This window comes from Nicotiana attenuata, unplaced genomic scaffold (genome assembly GCF_001879085.1).
Source record: "Nicotiana attenuata strain UT unplaced genomic scaffold, NIATTr2, whole genome shotgun sequence".
Lineage (NCBI taxonomy): Eukaryota > Viridiplantae > Streptophyta > Magnoliopsida > Solanales > Solanaceae > Nicotiana > Nicotiana attenuata.
Window position 1 is genome coordinate 671,991 of NW_017670365.1, and position 18,226 is coordinate 690,216.

The 18,226-nt window shown below is 34.3% G+C and overlaps 1 protein-coding gene across 1 annotated transcript; it reads left to right on the plus strand.

The window, feature by feature from the left end:
• The first annotated feature begins 6,933 nt into the window (after positions 1-6,933).
• Positions 6,934-13,277, plus strand: LOC109238427 (protein indeterminate-domain 5, chloroplastic-like). Its single transcript, XM_019404893.1, has 5 exons — positions 6,934-7,223; positions 7,319-7,506; positions 7,753-8,149; positions 9,911-11,155; positions 12,962-13,277. The coding sequence occupies exons 2-4, from the start codon at positions 7,344-7,346 to the stop codon at positions 11,100-11,102; spliced, it is 1,752 nt and encodes a 583-aa protein (XP_019260438.1). The 5' UTR covers positions 6,934-7,223; positions 7,319-7,343; the 3' UTR covers positions 11,103-11,155; positions 12,962-13,277.
• Positions 13,278-18,226: the final 4,949 nt, after the last annotated feature.

Here is an 18,226-nt window from a genome sequence, read left to right on the forward strand (position 1 = left end):
AGTTTTTTCGTTTGTTCGTCGCCGGTGTCGAGATCAGAATTTTCTTCTGGTTTTGTTCGTTCTGCTAGTTTTCTACACGATTGTGTTGGAGCGTAGTCAGTTTCTAGCAGTTTCATCCTTTCATTGAAGTCTTTTGGAGGTTCACTTTGCAGCTAAGGTTTTTTTCATATCTAAGTAATTTTCAAGGCCTTTCACTTCTTCAGGTCGCAAAGATGTTTGATACATCCTTTCCTGTTTTTACACACTATTGATTTTGTTGTATTAGGTGATTCTCTATTATTAGAAATTAGTTGTTTGTTTCTGAGAAATCCTCTGAAAATTATGGGTGATGCCAATTCAAATATTGGTCCTTATGTTCCTGAGCCTACTAGTCCCTTGTTTCTCCTTCCTTCCGATGTCCCATGCATCTCTCTTGTCATTGTGCCCTTCTCTGGGACAGGTTTTGAGGGTTGGAAACGTAATATGATAGCCTCTCTGTCCGCTAGATACAAAATAGGTTTTATAGATGGTTCGTTCACTAAACCTGATGAGACCTCTCCCTAGTATAGGCAATGGGATAGGTGTAACAACATGGTTATATCATGGTTAACCAATTTCTTATCCCCGAACATTGCTGAAAGTGTACAATATTCAGAAACAGTTGAGAGTATTTAGAAACAACTAAATAACAGATATGGGACTGTTAGCGGAACTAAAGTCTTTGAGATTAAAAGAGAACTTTCCTCCACTTATCAAGGATCCCTAGATGTTGCCTCTTACTTTAACAAACATAAGAAACTTTGGGATGAACTGGAAATCATGTGCAGTAGTCATGCTAAAGCTTGTGCTTGTGCTGCTAATGAAGGTCTCCGGAAAGAAAGGGAAGAAGATAAATTCATCAATTTCTAATGGGTCTAAATGAAGTCTATGTAGGAGTTAGAAGCAATATCCTAATGATGCACCCATTACCTTATCTTGATAATATCTACAATATACTCCTGCAAGATGAAAAACAAAGATAGGTCCCTCCAAATCCAAAAGTTTATTCTGAATTAGCCTCCTTCCATGCATATTCCAACAAGTTTCCTCCTCAATTCTCACATCAGCAACAATATCCACAGAAACTAAAAGTTGATCAGTCTAATCAGAGAATCAATTCTGATCACAACAAGGCTTCACTATTTTGCAAGTACTTCAAGAAGCCTGGTCATGCAATTGAAAAATGTTATAAATTGCATGGATTTTCCTAGAATTTCAAGTTCACAAGAGGTAAAAAATTTGGTACTACAGCTAATGTTGAAGGGCAGTCTTCTGGGGTTCCTGATCATACTCATTCATATGCTGAGGATTCATTAGTACCTAGTTTAACTAGAGAACAGTATACTCAATTGATGAGTCTTCTTCAGCAATCTGGTCTCAATGAGTCATCATCTCAACCTGCCATTATGGGTTCTGCAAACTTTGCTAGCAGTTCTTCTTCCTGCTTGTATGTTTGAATGGTAATTCTAATGTGTGCAGGTTGACTAATGTAGCTGGAAGGATATGGATAGTGGATTCTAGAGCCACTGACCATATGACTTCAAATAAAACTCTTCTTTTCAGCATTACTCATCTACCTATTCCTTACCTAGTTTCTTTACCTAATGGTTACAAAGTGAAGGTCACCTATACTGGATCCCTCACTTTGTTATCTTCCCTCACTCTTCATTATTTTTTTTCATACCCACCTTTCACCACAATTTGATTTCAGTAAGTAAACTCATTTCCCAATTCAAATACTATATTTTATTCACATTTCACTCATGTATACTACTACATGCCCATTCTATGAAGAAGCCTCTGGAGCTTGGTAGAATGGACCAGGGACTATACAAATTCTACTTCAACCAATCTACTTCTGCTGCACAATCCATCTCTGATAACTTTTATGACTCTACACCTATTTCTCATAATGTCGCGGACAACATTAGACAGCCTATTCCTGTTTCTATTGCTTTTGATTCTCTTGCTTCTAGTTTTAATTCCATAGCAAAAGTAAATGATTTCCCATTGAATGCAAATGTAGATATTCTGGATTCTCTTAATAATCCTGTTTCATTACAAACTTGTAATAGTCATAAACATATAAATAAAAATGATGTTCTTTGGCATCACAGATTGGGTCATGTTCCCTTTGCACAAATGAAAAATATACCTTCTATTTCTTCTAGTTTGTCATCAAACCAGTCTTTTATTTGTCATGTTTGTCCTTTGGCAAGACAACCTAGATTGTCCTTGCCAAATAGTTCTTCTCACTCTACTGCTCTGTTTCAACTAATACATGTGGATACCTGGGGACCTTACCACACTCAATCCTATTCTGGGACAAGATATTTTTTTGACTATAGTTGATGATTATAGCAGGGCAACCTGGACACACCTAATGCACTCCAAAAGTTATGCTTTTACCTTGATTAAGGCATTTATAGCAATGGTCAAAACCCAATTTCAGCTTCCCATAAAAGTCATTAGAAGTGATAATGCCTTAGAACTTGGGTCTTCTAATTCAGCCCTTCAATTCTTTTCTGAAACTTAATAATTCATCAAATAACCTATCCTCACACCCCATAACAAAATGGGGTGGTGGAGAGAAAGCACAAGCACCTCCTTGAAACTTCAAGAGCCTTATTATTTCAATCCAAGCTCCCCACCAAGTTTTGGGGTGACTGTGTCTTAAAAGCAACCTACCTTATAAATAGGTTTCCCTCCTTAGTTTTGTCTAACAAGACACCTTTTGAAGTTCTATATGGCAGCCCACTTTCATACTCTCACTTGAAACCCTTTGGTTGCTTATGCTATGCCACTGTGCTTAAATGCCATAGGGACAAATTTCAACCAAGATCTTCACCTTGTGTTTTCATTGGATATCCTTATGCTAAAAAGGGTTACAAGTTGTATAACTTGCATACTAAGTCTTGTTTTCTAGAGATATTATTTTCCATGTCTGTGTTTCCTTATCAATTGGTGTTCTCTACCACATCTTCCTCTACTCCACCTTCCTCTATTCCTATGTTCTCTTCTAATATTCCATCTGACTTCTCTTTTTCTTCTCCTACTGCCTCATCTCCTCCTAATGTCATTATTTCAGGTGGTTCACTTGTGCCTGCTCATTCTACAACTGATGTTGTTCAGCCAGTTTCTCCACCACCTATTCCTGATCCTGCTCAATCAGGTCCTCTAGCTCATCCTGCTCCTGCACTTAGAAAGAGTTCTAGATCTCATCAAATCCCATCTCACTTGAGGGATTTTGTTGTCCAACTTCCTTCTTCTCTTTCTTCTTCCACTCACTCTTCCTGTTCTGCTACACAACATGCTCCAGTAGAACCTCATTCCTACATCCAGGCTACGCCAGCCCTGAATGGCAGGAAGTTATGGCCAGGGAGTTTGAAGCTTTAGAAGCAAATCAGACTTGGCAAATTATGGAACTCCCTGTTGGAAAGAAGCCCATAGGCTGTAAGTGCGTGTATAAGACTAAATATAAAGCTGATGGTAGTGTGGAAAGATTCAAGGCTTAGTTGGTGGTTAGAGGGGACACTTAGGTAGAAGGGATTGATTTTAATGAAACCTTCTCCCCTATTGTCAAGATGTGTACTGTGAGATGTTTGATTGTTGTTACCCCTCTAACAGCAATCAATACAGAGATCTTTTACTCGTTCTTCTTCTCCATTCTCTCTCTAAAAACCCTAATTATGGTTGAATCAAATCCTGCTAATCTCTGAATCTAACACCTATGAGTCGAATTAAAACCTCTTATCCTCGCTCATAGGTTGAGGGATTGTATTCGTTCCACTACAATCCTTATGGTTGTAAATTTATTGATTCTAATGTTTGGTGCCTTAACTTGGAACAAACCAATTCAAACAATTAAAACAAAATCAGAAATTAGTAAGAAACGAAAAAGTTATTTAAATAAAGAAAAAAGGCAAAGAAAGTACATTACCAAACCGTTGATCCTCTAACGTTCTTGCATGTCTTGACCATATATGCTTGATCAGGATTTGGTTGTCATTACATTAGAATTCAACCTATTTTCTTGCTAACTTTTGGTAACTTTATAGGAGTATTAATTATTTATGTGTCTCAAGGATAAAGAGTGATTGCTTGTTTATTCCTAGTGGTTGGATTAGGTCTTCCCGTGGGTCGTCTATGATTGTGATTCCCACTTTTTCTTCATATAACATTCTTTCCCTTTTATTCCTTTGATGTGACTCTCCCAACATAACTATATGCGACTCTCCCAACTTCATATAACTATATATATATATTTCTCTTCAATTATTTCTTACTCCTATACTTACTGAAGTATATGTGATTGTTGCTCTTAATTTCTTACGAGAATTCGAATATAATAAATTTTAATTTTTTCCAAATAAGCTTATATGTTAAAAAACTACTAAAAAGTATAAATCACATTGTTATAGTTTAAACTATTTAAATATTATGAAACATTATCGCTCTCAATTATTTTTTTAGGTTGTTTCTTTGGGATATGGGTGGGGGTGGGACTGGGAACTTCAGTAGACCCATTCTAATCCGACATTGGGGAATGTCTTATTTTATGTGATGGATTGTTCCAAAATTTACTACGTAATTTACAGATTAACATTGACACTTTCTTTCCTATTTATAAAATTGAAATAGTTTTTAGTTTTGGAACTAAATTAGTTGTTCTATAAAAAATTTCAAATGTAATTAAAGATGGTAGGCATTATGTAATTTTAGTGTTAAAATACAAAAATATGCTTTTCGTAAATGAAAATTGTGCCCACTACAGTAAAATAGTTGTGGTGTGAAGAATTAAAGCTTTCAGACTTCTATTTTTCTTACAGGTTAATAATTTTGCTGTGTTGAAAATTTTGTATATTTCTCCCATTTGGTGCATAATGTTGTTACCCGTGGACGTTGTTATTTCAAGTTATTTGAAAGAATTTGTCATCTCTCTATCTAACTGAGTTACTCGTATATTCACTGTCAGATTAAAAAGATTATCTGTCAAACATTTGGTACATGAAAGACAACTTATGCATATGATTAGATTTATAACTTTTATGCATATTAATTAAGCCCATGTATATATTGTGAAGGCTTAATAGGCAAATCGATAATCGTACTTGTACAAATTTTTGTTCCTAGTATTCTCAATTCCATAGATTTTTATCCAATTTAGACTGGAGCATTTACTCATCATTTTACAGAACTTGCACTAGTGATAATGTGGATATGATGTGTCAGTATTGATCAGGGGTTCAGACCAAGTGAAAAACAGAAAAAGTTAAGGGTGTTTAAAATTGATTTTGAACATGTTTAAAAGAAAACTCTGTGTCAGCACAAGTAATAGTAACAATTAATGAAGTAATCGAATTGATTACAACTCCACCCTAAATTAAATTGAGACATGAAATATTTTTTATTTACTTTTGCCTCTCCCACTACCATTAAATTGAACATTTTTCTTTTTAAATTCTCCTCTGAAATAATTCTTGTTGAAAAAACCAAAAAAGAGAAAATTGACAATAATGGTCGACCTTGAGCAAACAGGCTCCCCACAAGAACATAATAGAAACAGGGACAGGAGGTAGCATATATCATGTGGGTTTAGCAGAACTCAGTAGTGTTCATACTCTATATATTTATTAAAAAACTATTAAATATGTACAAAATTAAATTTAGAATCCAGTCACTAATATAAAATGTTGTGTTGGGTTCAAATCCTGACTTCGCCAGAAACTCTCATGTGTGTTCTATGACACAAAGGGGGAAAATTGAAAATGGACAAGGACTTCACATAAAATATGCATTTGGAATATTTATTTTGACTATTAGCTACAAAAATACATGTAAAGAAAAGATATTATAATTTCCTTCACAGTGACAGCCAAGGAAAGGTGACGAAGGAACGGTTTTGGCTGGACGTGATTAGAAGGATACGAAATGAGAGAAAGAGAGGCAAAGTGGACCCAATCCGACGCCGCATATGGACACGTTACGGGCTGTGGGCTCCGTCGACAGCACCATCACCTTCCTCTTCTTCCCCTCCCCTTCTTCTACCCCTCTTCAAGGCCGGAGTTAGAATACGAATTACGGATTCGGTCGAACTTAATAATTTTCTTCAAAATTTTATATTTATTTTAAAAATTTATTAAACATACGTACAAATTACTCCGATAACTTATAAGAAGTGAAATTTCCGAATTCATTTTAAATCTTGACTCTACCTCTGCCTCCCCCTCTCTTTTTTGAGAAAATTATTGCAAATAAAAAAAATGTTGCTCAATTTCTAGACTAGTATCTATCCTTAAGTTAATTGTAGTTATAATGATTTGTGCATGCAATTTATAACACGTTAGTAAATTTCACAAATTTCTCCTTTAAGACTTCTCAAAAGATTTATTCTCTAATGAACCATTTGGTTTAAAGTATAAGAAAATTAATCCGTTTTCGATATAAAATTCAGGATAACTAATTATATAATCTTCGTATAAATAATGTATTGTTTTGTTTTCCGGCATTAAACTTCGTATAAGTTAAACGAAAAATTTACTGTTAAACATCAAATAATGTATTATTAATCCCGTTATAACTTGTATAAGAATCTATGTATTATAATATTTACGGGATAGAACTTGAGATCAGATTACTACGTGTAATAGCAATCTATGAATAAGAATATCTAACGGCCAGAATCTCACTAAATTAGGCAATTCCAACATGATAATTCCTGCATTAAAATCTTTGCATTATATTTTTCGTATAATAATTTTTACATTATTATACACCATATAAACATTTAGTGTATTCGCATAATCGACCCCAAATTTACTTTTTCAAAGTTTTCATTCCCTCTTTTGATAATTATATTATATGTATTTTCATTTTTGCATTATGAGTATAAAAGGGGAAATAGGAGAAAAATGAGAAGAAACTGAAAAAAGAGAAAAAATGAAAAGGAAAAATGCTATAGATATGTGTTTGTGTATATACATGACACCTAGAAACACATAGAAGAAACTCAGTAGCATCATTTTAGAAAATTTCATTTATAGCAAAGGGTTACATATTAGAAGTAGAGGAAAACAAAGAAAAGGGGTATCAAATAGCTCACCATGGGATGATAATTCTCTTCCTCTTGCTCACTCACTCTTCTACTTTATTAGCTCAAATCAATTCAGCACCAACTTGTGTTTTCAGAGGGTTTTCCATATAAGGTTTGTGACAAAAGCTTCTTGAATTCAATCCTTTCCTAATCTTTTTTTTTTTCCTTTTGTTTAATTTTTTTGTTTGGGGTGAATTCTACAAATAGCTCAAGAATTTAGCCCAAAAGAAAGATGGCTGCAGGGCCTTCATCAGCTGTGTTTCTTGCAATGAGAGAAGAAGAACAAAACCAACAGATGAAACAACAAAAACAACAACAAGAACTTCTCATTCAGCAGCAACCACAACAACAACAAGCACCACAAAAGAAGAGGAGAAATCAGCCTGGCACACCAAGCAAGTACCTTATAACAGTTTTATTTAAAAGAAAAAAACATAAAAAAAAAATAGAAAAAGAGAGCTTGAATTCTCCTTTTTGCATCCAAAAATCAAAGAGAAAAGGTGATTTCATGTAAATTCAACTTTACAAGGAAGGAAAACCCTAATTCGTTTCGTTTTGAAAGGGAAAAAAGAGCACCTACACATTTTAATCTAATATTAATCTTTATATGTTTCTAACAAAACCATGTAATTTCTGTTCAGATCCAGATGCAGAGATAATAGCACTATCACCCAAGACCCTAATGGCAACAAACAGGTTTGTATGTGAGGTATGCAACAAAGGTTTTCAAAGGGAACAAAACCTACAGCTACACAGAAGAGGACACAATTTGCCTTGGAAGCTAAAGCAGAAGAGTACAAAAGAAGTGAAGCGCAAAGTTTATTTGTGCCCTGAGCCCACATGTGTTCACCATGACCCTTCTCGAGCCCTTGGCGATCTCACTGGTATTAAGAAACATTACTCCAGAAAACATGGTGAGAAGAAATATAAGTGCGAAAAATGTTCCAAAAAGTATGCTGTCCAGTCTGATTGGAAAGCTCATACTAAAACCTGTGGTACTCGCGAATACAAATGTGATTGTGGCACCCTTTTCTCAAGGTCTGTATCTGTATGCTTCGTTTCATCTAAAAGTTTAAGTTATACGAAAAACGAATTTTTTTATTTGATTTATAGACACCCTTTTTTTTGGTACTAGTAACAATCATGAGGATTTAAGGTTTTTTTTTTTAATTAATGGTTTATTCAAGTGAAATCGCTGGCATCTTCTTTGATTTTAGGGCTTTTAGATTCCCCAGGTGTGATTGTTGAAAATAGGAGGTAGAAATGATGGAAAAGGTTTTCTCCAGCTTTTCCAACAGTTACAGATTCCTTTTAGACTCAATTTTCTTCTTTTCTTTTTCTTTTTGTCTGTTTTCTGGTAGGTTTTGTTTTTGTCTTTGGATCTTTTACTACACAGTGAATGACGAAAGAACTAATTAGCTAGCAGAAAATTTATGTGCGTGTCCACACGTGAAATCATCTATTCCTACTATGGTAATAGAAGTTTCAAAAGCTAAAGAAAAAAAAATGTACCATCTAATTAAAATTTTCTTCTCTATCTTTGTCTTGTGAGAGTCTCTTTCCTAGGAACCATCGTCCTTTTGCCGTTACTGCTATCGTTTCTTCATATTCACGTGTTGCTATGCCATGTAAAAATGGTAGTGTCCCCCTTACATGTTTTTTATTTTGTTTTGTTTTCTTGTGTGTTGGATAGATGCGTTCAGCTCTGAATTCTTTCAGCCACCCCTTCTCATGATAATGTTTTTGGACCCCCTATACCCATCTCAATTATATATCTCGAATTTTTTCTCATTCACAATCACTACTACTACTTTTGATTGAAATGCTATGTCAAATTAAATCTGTGGTATTAACCTATGTTGCTCGGACTCTAAAAAAATGGTGCCAGGTGCGCGTCGGATCCTCCAAAAGTAGTGTATTTTTGGAAGATTCGACACGGGCGTGACAACATTTTTAGAGAGTCCGCGCAACATAGGTATTAACATCCTTATATAGTTAAAAAATGATTCAAAAAGACTGCTTCTATAGTACTACTCCCTTCTTCTTACTTTCATTTAATGGCGCTGAGTTTTATTCTTTAGCCATTTGGTTAAATAAAGATTAAAATCTATGCACATGATCAGCTCTTGATTCATTATTTCTCATTAAAATGTTTTATACCCGAGTTTTCCTTTTGTTGCGTTTATTCATTTATTTTCAAGGAGTCAATATTAATGTGTGGAGAATTTCATGGTTTTTACTTTATGTACTCCATGAAATGGGAGGTCATAATGAATATAAGTATCACCCAAATTTCCTTTATTAAAAAAATTTCATTGTCATTTCCATTATTGGAATTTTCTCGTATTTGAATTAGACAATTTACTTTGATTCTTAATTGTCATCATCTCGGGGATGGGACCACTGTATAAAATCCAACTCATTTTCTAATCCATGTTATTGTTGACGTTTGGTAAATTCAATGGTAATCATTTATCTCAAAATTTTCTACAACCTGACTAATAGTACATTCTTTTCACAAGAGTCTACTTCTTTTAATCTCGTTTTTTGACTATGAGAGTGACAGTTCGTTGTAATTTTATGTGACAATCTTGGTAAATACCACATGAATATTCTTGTTTTTCAGAATTTTAACTTAACGGTCTTCATCTTTTTCTTCTTCTACAATTAAATTTTTTGGTCATCTCACTCCTACACAATAAATTTAATTTCGGAAATACTATTCATGTTATTACGCATAATTGCCTGCAATCATGTTGTAGCTATTTTTTCTCATAAATATTATCTTGTTTAATGCAGGCGTGATAGTTTCATCACCCACAGAGCCTTTTGTGATGCATTGGCACAAGAAAGTGCGAGAAATCCACCAAGTTTGAGCAGCATTGGGAGTCATTTATATGGAAGTAGCAACAACATGAGTTTAGGCCTCTCAAAAATGGGTTCCCAAATTTCAGATCATTCTAACTCCACCGATATACTGCACTTTGGCAGCAGCAGCAACATCAAGACTAGCGGCCAATTTGATCACAGCAACCTTATGGGGACATCCATTGGCGCCTCAGCTTTCCACCCTTCGACGTCCTTCTTTCTTCCAACTGATCAAACAAATCATCAAGATTACGCGGCGAATAAGTCTTCAATCCATGGCCTAATGCAACTTCCTGATCTTCACAACAATGGAAATAATAACAGCTCTTCTTCTGTGGCTAGTATGTTCAACCTCAATTTCTTCCAGAATAGCAACAACAATAGTGAAAATGTTGGAAGCCATGGAAATAGCAATATTTCAGCAGGAGGTGGTGGTCTATTGTTGCCAAGTCATCAGTTCAGTAACAGCAGTGGTGACGGGTCGAATAATTCATCCAACATGTTCTCAGCTGGTAGCCTTCTTGGTACTGATCATCACATAAGTTCCTCAATCCCTTCTCTCTACGGTAACCACCTCAATAATAACAGTAGTAGTGCTTCACCTGCGCCACCAATGTCTGCCACCGCGCTCCTCCAGAAAGCAGCTCAAATGGGTTCCACAACAAGCAACAACAACATGAACAACAGCAGTGCCTCCTTGCTCAAAGCCTTTGGTTCATCCTCTAGCGCCACCAAATCCGATATTCATCAGCCGCCACCTGTCAACTTTGGCAGCGTTGTTTATGGCAACCCTTTAAGCGAGAATCATCTGCATGACCTAGTCGTAAATGCTTATGGTAGTAATGATCAAAATCAACAGAACGACTACGGGAATAACTTTGAGCAGCAGCCACCACAGAAGAAACAAATGATTAATAACTTTTCAATGGAAAATATGGGAACTGAGCAAGCTAATAGGTTGACAAGGGATTTTCTTGGAGTTGGGGAAATAGTAAGGAGCATGAGTGGAGGATTTGGAAGCAGCCACAGAGATCAGCAGCAGATGAGCTCATTGGATTCAAAAGCTGCGCCGCCACCACAAAGCCATCATCAGTCTTTTGGAGGTGCTGGAAATTTTCAGTGACGTTCAAATATAAAAAAGTTGGGGAAGAAGGAAGACATGCACAAAAAGTACAGGTAAGGTCATGTTCTTCTCTTTTTTTGTTGAAGAAAAGTTTCTTTCCATTGATTGTATTATGCCTGTCTGAATGTCAATTTGTATGTCTGTTGTTTTCTCCTTTGGCTGCAATCTATTGTTTTTTTCTTGAATAATTGCCCTTTGCCTTCGGATTCTGCAGATATCATGGGATACCTTATTTAAAATTACTTTACCACGCATAATTTGATAAGTTACTTCCTTTTTTAGTCTGTTCCAAAATAAATGACACATTTCAAATTTTAAAATAATTCAACTTTAAACTCTTTATTTTATCCATTTTACCCTTATGAGAAGTTTTTATTTGTATATTAATGGTGTAAAAATTTATATATATATATATATTATCTTAAACTCCTTGCCGAGTCAAACTACCTCATCTAAATTGAAACAGAGGGAGTATATTGAATGAGGTTAAGTTTTGTATATTAATGGTGTAAAAATATTATATATGTATATGTATATGTATATGTATAGTGAATTTCTTGATAAGTATAATTGGTAATTTGATAAACGAGTGGCGGAGTTTGGATTTCGAGAGTTAAACCAGTTTTTCTTTGACTTCGACTTTTCATATGCCTTTTAGATATTTTGATTTTTTTAATTTTTTGCGTATTTCCAAAATAGTATATAAATTTTATTTCAAAAAACACAGTCAAAATTAAGAAGTTTGGCTCTCGAAATCTGAGGCCCGCCATATAAATTGGACAGAGGAAATTGATTTACTATCACATGTTAAAATTCACCGAAAGTGTAAAAGTATCTTTACATATAACTTAAGCCCATATATAATTGACAGAAAACATAGGAATTGTGACATAATTACAAAAATGCGCTTCGTGAACTTTTTTCAAACATGAGATATTGTTTGTAAAAAGAAAAAATTTAAACAGGAGATGTTGTTTGTAAAAACATGTTTTAGTGCAAAAGTTTTGTTGATCTATTACCACTTCATTACTACTTACATTCATAAGCATATTACTAGCTAGTAAGATTAATTGAAATTCTACCGTATTAAGGAGTTAAAAGCTCTCTATGTTCAGAAAGAATTCTCTAGTTTGACTTTCTTATAGGTCAAAGTAATTTATCTTTAATCCATTCCTAAATACATAAGTTTGTACATGCAGTTTTAGTGTTATTGGTATCATTTTTTTATCTCTATGTATATAGTATGCTTCTTTCAAGAATTCAGTCAAATATGACTATATGGGTAGTGGAGAGTAATAATGTTATTCCATCTTTGTATATACTATCATGCAATATTTATAATATTTCAGAATCTCTCTCGCATAATTATATTCCTTTGTTGTTTACATGTCTTGTCCCTCTCCAACTGTTCAGCAATTGCCCCTCGTGCTCTCTGTCTTCATGTGATGCATGTACTAAGTCACGGGTGGTGACCCTATTCGGTCTTTGGATACTCAATAGAAATTCAAATGCATTTTGATTATTCGTCCTTTAATTTTGAGCTAGCTAGCTCTATAAGAATATACATAATTTTGAATATTTTGTTTTTCATACAAGTATTTGTTTTTTAAATCATCAATATAATGTAGTCTTTGCAAATTCTGATAGAACAAGATGTATGCCATCAGAAATTGGCGGAGTGCTTAGTGTTATGTTTTCAGTATTTAATTACTAGCTTGACAAATTTTTCGTTTGTTATGTAATGCTATTTAATAATGTGTTTTTTTTTATCTATATGTTTGCCCCTTATTCTTCGTCAGACTTCGATTTAGCACATTGTGAATCTTTTTCGTTAATAAATTTTATGGATATTTTTGCAGTGATGTTATTGGATCCAAGAAAGTGTTTTACAATGGAGCAGATAGCTGTAGAACGAAGAAGAACTCTTCAAGATTTTAGCAGGAAACTAGAACAGAAAACTTTAGAAAACAAACTTTCTGAGTTTTATTTATTTTTCTTTTTCTTTTGGTTGATTAGATTCTGTAGTCTTTATTTTTTTAGTTGTTTCTTTTTGTTATTAGCTTTCTGTTGTGTAATTGTCCAGATTATAGGCCAAGATACAGGTATTAACTGCACAAAATTTTAGAACTGCCTTTCCTTGAATTGATATCATTGTGCAATTAGCTTTGGCCATCAGATGACAGATTTATATAAATAGTTCTTTTTAGGTTACGTTTTACCATTGTTACCACTCAAACCTATTGCTCGAGAAAAAAGAGTCATAAATTTACCGTACAACTTTCGAGCTATATTGTTCGTTGGTTATCAATGGTAATGTTTACAGTGTTACCAAAACTTTTCAAAAAAAAAAAACTTTCGAGCTATATTGGATTGAAAGTATTAGGAGCCCGGAAGGGACTATATCAAATACCCTACAAACCAATCTAACAGTGAAAGAAAAAAATAATCTTGAGAACACAGGCAGATTTAAGATTTAAATTTGATAAATTTTAATTTTAAGGTTTTTAACATTGCACCTTTAAAAATAATGGTACATATTTAAGATTTGTTGAAATTTTAACGGTGTTAATTCACATATATATATTTGTGTTCAAAATCAAAAACACTAATAAAAGTCAAATGAACTCACCGTGCAAAGAACCACATCTGCCACTGCTTGTGAGAGAGGCGTCTCTCAATTCTCTTTACATCAAATTTGTCCAACCTTGATAAATTGAAGTATATAACCGTGTAAAACTATTGGATAAACTAGACAAATTACATGATGGATGATAAAAGAGACTCATTCTCTGTTTATTGAAATGCATCTAATTCCTATTTAGTGAAAATAGACACCATTAAAAACTAAGTTTTGTTATTCCTAGTTACAGAAGGTCGAAGGATTTGGTTTACAGCAAGAGAAAGCTTACTAACAATTGACTAATTCTTGCTTGAAATTGAAGTCCATAAGGTTAAAAACTCTGTTTTAAAAGACAGAATTGGGACTCGCTCGGAGCTCGCCCTGGGGCGGAGCACTCATAAAACGCCCTTGGGCTTATGTGTGGGGCTTAGTTTCCGTGAAACTTACGCCTCGGCCATCGGGGCTTACGCCCTGGACACGCCCGACACCTGGCATACTGGGCTCGCCTAATAGAACTTTATGCAATTGTGTTTAACTAATCTTGTAAATCTTAAATTTTCTTAATAAATCGTTGACTACTCAAAATTACTTTTTTTCTTAATCATAAATCAATAAGTCGAGAGTATTTTATGCCATAATTAAAATGATAATTATTGCATGTTATCAACTAAGACTGCTATAATAGTAAATTTTAAATAAATCTTTCATTTAAAGTATTTATTTATTAACTTTTGTTATGTCATTATTATATAATAGATCATAATTTTTTTTACAATTATTTTCCTAAGTATTATTTTTTTCACGTTTACGAGATAAAATACTTATTAATTTAATAGCTCAGTATTAATTAGTAACTTTTTACAAATAATTAGTTATCATGGTATAGTTGGTGAATTATGTGTCACTTTATTAACTTGTTGAAACTTAAAAAAAAAAAAATTTAGAGAATCATATTTAAATTGTGAATGATGTTTTTATACAAATTCTCTTTCAAATAGAAAGCATATTAAATAAAATAAGTATTTTTAAAAAAACATCAAATCAGAATATCGAAATTCTTTCAAGATTCATTACTCCTTAAGAGATACATATAAGATTTCACATCGAATTCATTACTTTTGATGTTTGAGTTATAACGACGTTGCAACTAATTTGCATATTATGATAATGTCATACTTTTCGTATTATTCATAGTTGAATTATAATTTATAAATATTTTAAATAGATTATTTTGTTATTTTTTGTGATTTTAATGTAATTTTTATAATTAATTTTTATTTTATACTATCTTAAAATTTTTGAAATTAGTAAAATTTTAAGATCTGCGGGGCTTATGCCCCATGTCTTAGGGCTTACGCCTCGCCTCGTCAGAGGTAAAACGCCTTGCCCGTCGCCTCACGTCCTCGCCTTTTAAAACATTGGTTAATAATTGAAGCACTCATTTTAATTATTCTCTCTTTTCTTTTCACAGTATAGGAAGGGATCCAAGAAACTTTTTTGAGATTATTTAATCTGCTTTATCGTTAACAACTTGGTATACCCACGATATATATTTGGTTGTTTCTATCCAACCAACTATAAGGAGCTGCATGGCTAATCCAAAAAGCCATATAAACATATCAAGTGGACCTTACACTTGAAACTTTACGTATATATCTTGAAAACTACAGCGAATCAATTGGTATAATTTATATCAAGTGGACCTTCTATTTGTAGGGTTCATAGTAGATGTTTGGGTTCTCAAATGAATTGATAGAGTAATTAGCAACTGTAATGTAGTATCCCACTAACTAGTTCTTCTCTTGGAATGTTTGGTCTTAACATAGGCGGCAACATATGCTCGAGATATGTTTCACGTTATGATGTTTCAGGGGTCAAACTCAATACTCTACATTTCTCGTAAACAACAAAATATCAAGCATCAGTTAATTAAAGATGTCCTTATCTTTGGCTTCAACCGTTGCTTTATTACCTTCAACATTTACACTGCTTTAGACTACACATTTGGCTATTTCATGGTGTTGTTCGTCTTTATTCGAGAAATTTTATTTTGTGCGAGATCCAATTATTACTTGGAGGCATACTTGTACAAAACTCCTTTAAAACTTTGCCAAGTAGATTTTGGGTAATATTGGCCAACTCCTTGTTAGTATAATGTATTTGTTAAATAATTTTGGAGAAGAAATAACATATAAATAGAATGTAGAAGAAACAGAATTTAATCCGAGCCCACTGAATTCACAGTGTTTCCTTAAGGAACTTAATCCCCTCCTAGTACCCAAGGTTGTGGATTATTTTCTCCCAGGATAGAACGGATTACACACTGGTGTAGCGGTACTTCAAACCCCAGTGTTTCAGTAAACACAAATGGCGGCGTCAAATCACACTTACGTTGTTTGTTTTGTCAGAAAATAATGCAGAAAGGAAGAGGAAAATTCAGAAATTTCGTAAGAAAAATCTGAGGGAATGGTCTGCTATTTATAGCCAACAGGTTGGGTTTAAATGAAGAGGTGCAACTCTTCAGAATGACTGTTGTGACTGTTTGTGTAAGAACGGCCATTACGTAAATGGCTATTTATACAAAATAATACGGGAAATCAAAAACGCGGATGAACTAATTTGGATTAACATAATATTACGTTAATTCTAATATTAACAAATAAATATGGTCCAAAAAATTAATCAATCAATCGATCATTTGGCCAGATCCAAATCCAAATCCGAAGCCGAGCCGAGCAAGCGAGCGAGCGAGCAACGACGGTGCGAGGCTTGCCTTCTTCTTAACTCTTTAAGAGCTAGAAGAAGAGCAAATGTATATATACCCATCAGAAGTCTTTTCCTCCTCCAATATAGGACAATGTCCCTTTGTCAAGGAGGAAATCAAAATTTCATTTTCCCTCCATTTCCTACTCATCCTCTTTTAAGCTAAACTAAGCTTAAAACCCAAGAATCCCGCAATTGGGAAATGGCTATATCACGAAAATATGCATGAAAAACTGTGTGATTCGCATGCAAGGATTAATTGCATCTGGATAAGTAGGTTTTCCTTTGAACTTTCCATAGTGAACTTATGTCGGATATACTCGGTCAATCGGTAGATTTGATATCTTTGAACCGTCGAACTTTGGTATATACCTTGACAACCATAAGTCACACAATCAACCCTTAACCGTCTTTGGTTCTCATTGTTGTGTTCGTTTCAGCCATGAACATCGCCTGGTTTCATAAGTGCGTAGAGAATTGGCCTTACAAAATTCTCCTTGAAGTGGCTAACATTTCACACTTACATAGGTGATTCCTAAATGTGTCATCCCATAGATACACTATTTGATATACTCTGTATCAATTTTAGAAACCATTAAAAAGTCTTAATGCTTTATCCTTGGTACTGAACATTGTCTCATCAGGAGAATGGACCAAAATTTTAGTTGACAATGTTGAACCATCATTAATGACTTTGTTTGATCTCCTTGAACCTAGATCTTGGGATCTCCAGTCTTCTAGGTAGAGTTACCGCCACAATGACTTGTCCTCGGCCATAGTCCCATTCCCTTCGATGATTTCTCAACCGCCTCTCTAGTTAGGCCTTCCGTAAGTGGATCCGACACATTATCACTTGACTTTATGTAGTCAATCGTGATAATTCCTCTAGAGAGTAATTGCCTAACGGTTTTATTTCTTCGTCGAATATGACGAGATTTACCGTTATACATAACGCTCCCAGCCCTTCCAATTGCCGCTTGACTATCGCAATGTATACATATTGGGGCCAACGGTTTGGGCCAAAATGGAATATCTTCCAAGAAATTTCGGAGCCATTCAGCTTCTTCACCCGTTTATCTAAGGCTATGAACTCAGCCTCCATTGTAGAGCGGGCAATACACGTTTGTTTGGATGACTTCCAAGATACCGCTCCTCCATCAATAGTGAATACATATCCACTCGTGGACTTAGGATCAGTTGAACCGGGGATCCAATTTGCATCGCAGTATCCCTCAATCACCACACGATATTTATTGTAGTGTAAAGCAAAGTCCTGGGTATGTTCTAAATATCCCAAAACTCGTTTCATTGCCATCCAATGAGATTGACCTGGATTACTCGTGTATCGACTCAGTTTACTTATAGCACAAGTTATATCTGGTCGTGTACAATTCATGATATACATTAAAAATTCCCAACACACGAGCATAATCCAATTGTGATATGCTTTGGCCTTTGTTCTTTGCTAGTGCAAGATTCACGTCAATTGGAGTCTTTGCAACTTTAAAATCTAAGTGCTTGAATTTTCCAAGTACTTTTTTAATATAATGAGATTGTAAAAATGCCAGACCTTGGGGAGTCTTATGGATCTTAATACCCAGAATTAAATCGGCAACACCCAAGTCCTTCATATCAAACTTGCTAGTTAGCATACGCTTAGTCGCATTTATGTTGGCAGTGTCATTACTCATTATCAAAATATTATCCACATATAAGGAAACAATGACTATGTGATTCGGAA

Coding starts and splice junctions, on each gene's coding strand:
- LOC109238427 (XM_019404893.1), top strand. CDS start 7,344: ATGGCTGCAGGGCCTTCATCAGCTGTGTTTCTTGCAATGAGAGAAGAA. Junction 7,507..7,752: donor AAATCAGCCTGGCACACCAA/GCAAGTACCTTA, acceptor ATTTCTGTTCAG/ATCCAGATGCAGAGATAATA. Junction 8,150..9,910: donor TGTGGCACCCTTTTCTCAAG/GTCTGTATCTGT, acceptor TGTTTAATGCAG/GCGTGATAGTTTCATCACCC.